Source organism: Cebus imitator, unplaced genomic scaffold, assembly GCF_001604975.1.
Source record: "Cebus imitator isolate Cc_AM_T3 unplaced genomic scaffold, Cebus_imitator-1.0 Scaffold238, whole genome shotgun sequence".
NCBI lineage: Eukaryota > Metazoa > Chordata > Mammalia > Primates > Cebidae > Cebus > Cebus imitator.
Window position 1 is genome coordinate 1,891,472 of NW_016107553.1, and position 7,500 is coordinate 1,898,971.

General features: G+C 41.9%; 1 protein-coding gene across 4 annotated transcripts in view; it reads left to right on the plus strand.

Moving 5' to 3' along the window:
• Positions 1 to 7,500, plus strand: part of IDE (insulin degrading enzyme) — a 127,086-nt gene that overhangs the window by 85,867 nt on the left and 33,719 nt on the right. For all 4 annotated transcript variants that reach the window (XM_017498187.2, XM_017498188.2, XM_037727732.1 and 1 more), the window contains one exon: positions 4,858 to 4,960. In XM_017498187.2, coding sequence (XP_017353676.1) covers positions 4,858 to 4,960 — 103 coding nt within the window. The remainder of the gene's footprint in view (positions 1 to 4,857; positions 4,961 to 7,500) is intronic.

The window sequence follows — 7,500 nt, forward strand, 5'->3', positions numbered from 1 at the left end:
AAAAAAATGGTTTTTAGCATTTTTCATGAGCCTCAATTCCTTTAGCACTTTAGCCTTCCTGTCACTATTTAAATTTGATATTGAGTCTCATCAGTAAATTTTTTTTTGTACCTTCCTTCTCTGTCTGTCCTTTAAAAACCTAATTTAATATCATGATAGTGCAGAATTTTACTAGTGGAAGGCTGGAGTTCATCTAATTTGAATCCCTATTTAAAAATTTATGAGGCCAGGTGCAGTGGCTCACGCCTGTAATCCCAGCACTTTGGGAGGCCAAGGTAGGTGATCAGTTGAGGTTGGGAGTTTGAGACCAGCCTGGCCAACATTATGAAACCGAGTCTCTACTAAAAATACAAAGAATTAACCAGGTGTGGTGGTGCTCACCTGTAGTCTCAGCTACTCAGGAGGCTGAGGCAGGAGAGTCACTTGAACCCAGGAGGCGGAGCCTGCAGTGAGCCAAGATCGTGCAGTGGCGCTCCAGCCTGGGCAACAGAGTGAGACTGTGTCTAAAAGAAAACAAACAAACAAAAACACCCAAAAGGCTGGGAGTGGTGGCTCATGCCTATAATCCCAGCACTTTGAGAGGTCGAGGCAGGCGGATCACACAGTCATGAGTTTGAGACCAGACTGGCCAACACAGTGAAACCCATATCTACTAAAAATACAAAAATTAGCCGGGCATGGTGGCATGTACCTGTAATCCCAGTTATTGGGGAAGCTGAGGTAGGAGAATCACTTGAACCCAGGAGGCGGAGGTTGCAGTGAGCCAAGATCAAGCCACTGCACTCCAGCCTGAGCGACAGAGCAAGACTCTGTCTCAAAAAAAAAAAAAAAGAAAAGAAAAATTAAAAATTAATGAAATTGAAGTTTAGAGAGGCTAAATGGCTTATGCCTAACTTAGATCTGAGATTTTAGTAAGATTTCAAAGAAAGTGATTCAGAGTATCTGCCAGAATCCAAGTTTCTTATTTCCAGGTCTGTGCCCTTTCCACTATTTCTGTTTGAATACATGACAAATACCTATGAAGCCTCCTCTCATTCTTTGGATATCTTTTCCCTATTCTGTGTCAGTTATTTGTAAAAATCTCAGGAGAATTTATTCCTTGGGAACCATATTGCCTTTTAATGTCTGTAGTCAGGAGACCTTTTGTTTCCAGTTGGGTTCCATCCAGCTGCATTCCTTCCACTGCTCCCGCCTGGCCTCTTCTCTCATTTCTAAGGATAACATCATAACTATATTGGCAGTCTTTTCTTTCCCCACCCTCTAGCCACATTAAAAAGAAAAAACTGGGCTGGGCATGATGGCTCATGCCTGTAATCCCAGCACTGCGGGAGGCCAAGGCAGGAGGATTTTTTGAGCCCAGGAGTTTGAGACCAGCCTGGACAACATGGTGAGGCTTTGTCTCTACCCAAAAAAAAAAAAAAAAAAATTAGCTGAGTATGGTGGTATGTGCCTGTAGTCCCAGCTATTTGAGAGGCTGAGGCAGGAGGATCACTTGAGCCCAGGAGTTCAAGGCTGCAGTAAGCTATGATCACACCACTGTACTCTAGCCTAATAGCAGAGTGAGATCCTGTCTTTAAAACAAAAAAAAAACCACTATTTTTTAGTATAATTAGATTTTCAGCAGATGGTCCAAAATGCTACAACATTTGTGCTAGTTTTTCTGAACTGTCTGCAGTTATATATACCATAGGTATCTGTACTTACTTAAATTATTGTGACTTTTGCTCCTAATTCAAGTGCTCTTCCCTGTACTTTCACACTCTGGTTCATAGATATCTATATGGGTTTGATGGGTGTATACTGTGTCTCTACTGTTACTTTCTTCTCTATCTTTATTACCTAATACATAACCTTTCATTGTGTATTTCAATCTTGAATTTCTTAATGATATACTAACTCTTCGTCTGCAAAGATAACTCATTTTGTTAGTCTGATATTTGATCTGTGCCTAGTCTGAGAAACTGTGCTTGTCTATTTCCTTATAATAACATTTTAAATGTTACCCATGCACTCACTTTGGTATACAGTTATCCAAATCCCTAAGGACTGTACTTGACAAGTCTGCCTTTTTCTTTCCTTTTTTTAACCTGAGTACTATTGCACAGCCTTCAGTTTCTGCTTTCTGTGTCAGATAGTCATCCTCCAGAGCATCGGGCTTGGCAGCTTCTTTACTTTCTCTCTCAGAACTGAGTTTAAGGTTTTCTTGTTTCAGAGCGCAAGTCCACTCCACTCCAGCCTGGGTGTCAAAGTGAGACCATGTCTCTAAAAAAAAAAAAAAAAAAAAAAGAGAAAGAAGTCAAACGTTTCATAGAAGAGTAGATGAGAATACCATCTACCAGATTCTTCTACATATATTTATTTTTTAGAAGTCTCCTTGAGAATCAATTCATTCATTGTCTGAGACAACAACAAAAGTGGAAGCCTGAGTTCCTTGTCCTTAGTCTTCATAGGCTCTATCATGTATTGAATGTCCTTAAGAGACACCATACACCCTTCATGTAGCTGTATGATTTTTGTTAACCCTATACACATACACCTCAAAAGGGATTCTTAAACTACCAACATGCATCACTTCCATCTGGATGTAATAATAGAACTCTTTCATCTGCCAAACCCTATGATTCCCCTGTATATTTCTGCAGAACATATTTCTTGTTTAGCATGTTTTCTAGAACTGGTAGTGGTTAGTGGCAAATAGGCCAGATCAGGGACACCTACAGCTGGAAGCCTAGTCAGTCATACTGACAGATAGGTAAGTCAACTTGCTTTAGGATATCTACTCCAAAGCAGATAACAAGACCAAGTCCAATCATCCAGGTAGGGTATTTTGTCTAGAATGAATAAAAAATAGACGGTAGTTCAGACTACTAGTTGTTGAAGCTGGGTAGGTCCAACAAGGGACAGATATTTGGAACAGAGATTGGGATTCTGAAAATGGATGAGTATCATCAGAGGGGAGTTTTGATTGCAAGTACTAGGCTTTTAGCTATGAGGCCAACATTCAGAGGCTAGAACCAAACCTCTGGGAGTATAGGTCAGAACAAGCAAGAACAGGTATGGACCTAGTTATTTGAATTGGGAACTGGGACTTAAGAGAGAAGTAGAACCAATAGCAGGACTGATTTTATGCCAGGTTGCCCAAGCTAATTGGCTAGAATTCCTTGATCCACAAGATTCAAAATAGGATTGGTCCCAGCCTCTGGTTAAGTTCACTGGTGGGGGTGTAATGATTCCATCTTCAGTGATTAAAAGGCAGTAGACCCAGAAAGTCCCTGATACTGCTGCACAGGGATGGCTTAGCGTTTCATTGGTTCAGAACTTTTTTTCCTCTAGTCTTGTCATCTTTGTTCACTTACCTTTTGACATCATTTTACCTCTACCTTCCTTCTTTGAACATTTTCTTCCATCTGACTTCTCTTCTGGGCTCTTTCTACTGTCCTGTCCAAAAAAGCTTTTAGGCTGTGTGCGGTGGCTCATGCCTATAATTCCAGCACTTTGGGAGGCTGAGGTGGACAGATCGCCTGAGGTCAGGAGTTCAGTACCAGCCTGGCCAACATGGGGAAACCCCATCTCTACAAAAAATACAAAAATTAGCTGGATGTGGTGGCAGCGCCTGTAATCCCCTGTACTTGGGAAGCTGAGGCAGGAGAATTGCTTGAACCCAGGAGGTGGAGGTTATAGTGAGCCGATATGGTGCCATTGCACTTGAGCCTTGGTAACAGAGCAAGGCTCTGGCACCCCCCTCCCCCAACAAAAAAAAAGCTCTTAATAAACCAGAGGTAGACATTTTTTGGTCGTGTCCCTTTCTCCCCTAGCAGCAGGAAGTCCTGTGTATATTTGTAGTAGATATATTTGATGTTAGTGTCTGGCAGGAAAAAAACATAGAGCACAAATGTAGCAAGTAAAAATAAAAGTTTCTTGAGTATGTGTGTCACGTTTTTAAAATCTCTGGATGAGCCAGGAAGTTTTCTTAGTCATTCCTGTTAATTCTGCACCTGAGATATTCCTAGGGAGGAGTATTTTTTTTGCCTTTTTTTTTTTTTGTAAGAGATAGGGTTTTGATTTGTCACCCAGGCTAGAGTGCAGTGGTGTGATGCTAGCCCACTGCAGCCTCAAATTCCTGGGCTCAAGCAATCCTCCCACCTCAGCTTCCCAAGTAGCTGGGACTATAGGTGCTTGCCACCCCACCTGGTTAAGTTTTTTTTTTTACTTAAACAACAGAAATTTATTTTCTCACAATTTCAGAGGTGAGAAGTCCAAAGACAAGACATCAGTCAGGTGGGTTTGATCCAATGCCTGTCTCCTTGCCCTGCAGACGGCCACTTTCTCACTGCGTCGTCAAGTGGTCTCTCCTCGTGCAAGCACATCCCTGCTGTCAATTATTAAGTTATTTTTGTAGAGATGGGTCCCGTTATTTTGTCCAGGTTGCTCTTGTACTCCTGGGCTCAAGCAGTCTTCCTGCCTCAACATCCTAAAGTGCTGGGATTTCAGATGTGAGCCACCACATCCTTAACTTCTTTGCTTTTTTTAAGGACTATTTTTTAACTGACCTTGTTACATTTTTTTCCCCTAGCTACTCTTCTTTTTAAATTTTAGTCAGTGGCATACCTAGAGGAAACTCTGCTGTTAGCACTTTTTCACACTAGAAATAATGGACTATAAAGGATAACAGGGACTATGATCAGAAACCTTTATTCATATATTGCTTGTTTGAACTAAAGCCTTATAGGATTTGCTGGGTCTTAAGAGGCCCAGCACATTCTTGGATATTATTTATATTGTCACGAGTCAGGTTCTATAAATTTATATATACAATATAAGTTTACAGGGTTTTTTGTTCATTTTTTCTATCTCTAGGGTTGCAATAGTTTCTAAATCTTTTGAAGGAAAAACTGATCGCACAGAAGAGTGGTATGGAACCCAGTACAAACAAGAAGCTATACCAGATGAAGTCATCAAGGTAGGGTTAACACATCTATGAATAAGCCTAATATGTGAGGAATCACGAGAACATAGCTCCCTAGATCCACCAACTGAGGCCCCAGAGTGTGGAAGACTGATGACCTAGTGTTGTCTGTACCATCCTAAGATAAATCAACAAGTAGATAGGGAGCTGGAGTTTAGTCTTTTGCATGAAGACATGGTACTCTAGCCACCTTTTCATGTGTCTGTCAAACCACCAGGGTTGTGCCTCATGCCATCAAAGATAACTGAAGTGCAGGGTATATAGGCACAGGCACCAGAAAAGCAAGAAGAGATGGAAGTAGGGAGCATGAAAGACCAATGCATGGGCTCCAGAGAGCCTTCAATTTTGCTGTGAACACAGGCTGAGAGCAGGCTCTAGGATTCATACCATCTTCCACTTCAGGAGGTGCTATGTTTTATGCCTCACGTTATATCACTGTTCTTTTTGTCAACATAGGGGAATTAGGATTTTCAGTACAGGTATGTTAAGACAATATTTTGTCCCATTCATCAGTAGTCAAGATTTTGCTTGTGAATCTTAACTACTTATTGAGTACTTTTTTCTTTTTCTCTTTTGGTTCTCATTGGCTATGTGCCTTTGAGATTGGGTCCCTTATTCCTGGGAAAATACCAGAAAACCTTACTCTGACTAGATTCTAGTTAAACTTGAATAATGGACATTTAAAAAATGTACCTGTGTAATGACATACTAAAAAAAGGAATTAGTTTAAGAAAGAAAATCATCACTGATACTTCACAGATCTCTGACATATTCATGATACAGAAGGAGATCACTGAAGCTCTCTAGTGTGTGAAAATGTCCATCTCTCTAAACTGTGAGGAAAGCTGATCTTCCATGAATTAGTGCTGGGTCCGAAATAGTCCTAAAACAAGAAAGAACCCCCATTCACCAGACTCTGACCATAACAAACCTGCCCTGAATGGGAATTTTTTGTTGTTGTTTGTTCGTTTTGTTTATTGAGATGTAGCCTTTCTCTGTCACTAGGCTGGAGTATAGTGGTGCGATCTCGGCTCATTGTAACCTCCGCCTCCCGGATTCAAGCAATTCTCCTGCCTCAGCCTTTCGAGTAGCTGGTATTATAGGCATGTGCCACCACGCCCAGCTAATTTTTGTATTTTTAGTAGAGACAGGGTTTCTCCATGTTGGCCTGGATGGTCTTGATCTCTTGACCTTGTGATCTGCCCACCTCAGCTTCCCAAAGTGCTGGGATTACAGGCGTGAGCCATCGCGCCTGGCCAGGAATTTAAGAACACATCTGTCTGGGAGCTCAGTAGTCAAATTACTTACTAAATGTTTTCTAGTCCTTATTCTTCAGCCATTCTGGGAACCAAAGATACTGCTTAAGAAATTGGGCCAATGTCTCCAGTGCCAAAAGACACAAATGCAGGAACTGAGATAGAACTGTAAAATTTGGAAGGCTGTGCAACACCAGCTAGAGATCAAATTACTGAATCCAGAAATTCAGAATTATTGGCAATTGGTTGCTTTTTTTTTTTTAATGTAGGTAGGGTCTTGATCTGTTGCCCAGGCTGGTTGCTTTTCTCTTTTTTTAAAAAATGAAAAGCCTTATAAATTAGGTTCAACAATCAATGGCCTGTTTTCTGTCCCACTAGCTTTTGGAACTAAGACAGGGAACAGATCCAGCCTGCAGGTTGTATGAGTCCCAACCTAAATCTCAACTTTGTTTTTAACCTTGTGCTTGAACTACTGGTTCACTTAAAAGTTCACCTGGTCATCTGGGAGAGGTGTGGGCCAGGTCTTAAGAAGTACTGAAGGCCATGTGTGGTGGCTTACGCTTGTAATCCTGGCACTTTAGGAGGAGGCCTAAGTGGGTGGATTGTCTGAGATCAGGAGTTTGAGACCAGCCTGAGCAACATGGTGAAACCTGGTCTCTAATAAAATGCAGAAATTAGCTGGGTTTGGTGGTACACACCTGTAATCCCAGCTACTCAGGAGGCTGAGGCACGAGAATTGCTTGAACCTGGGAGGCAGAGGATGCAGTGAGCAGAGGTCGTGCTGCCTCACTCCAGCCTGGGCAACAAAGTGGCACTCTGTCTGGGGGAAAAAAAAAAAAAAGATGTACTGAAGTGAGGCCAGGGGTGGCGGCTCGCACCTGTAATCCCATAACTTTGGGAGGCTGAGGTGGGTGGATCACTTCAGGCCAGGAGTTCAAGTCCAGCCTGGCCAACATGGTGAAACCCCATCTCTACTAAAAATACAAAAATTAATTAGCCTTGTGTGGTGTTGCATGCCTGTAGTCGCAGCTACTTGGGAGGCTGAGGCACAAGAATCACTTGAACTGGGGAGGTGGAGGTTGCAGTGTATTGAGATCATGCCACTGCATTCCAGCCTGGTGACAGAGCAAGACTCTGTCTCAGGAAAAAAGAGAGAAATATTGAAGTGAAAGATACCCCCTTTAGCCTTGCTTTCAGGCCATACGTGGATATAACTTAGGATAGCTGAAAGTATGGCTCTTAAATAAATGACCTATTGTCTAGCAGTTGTGGGAACAT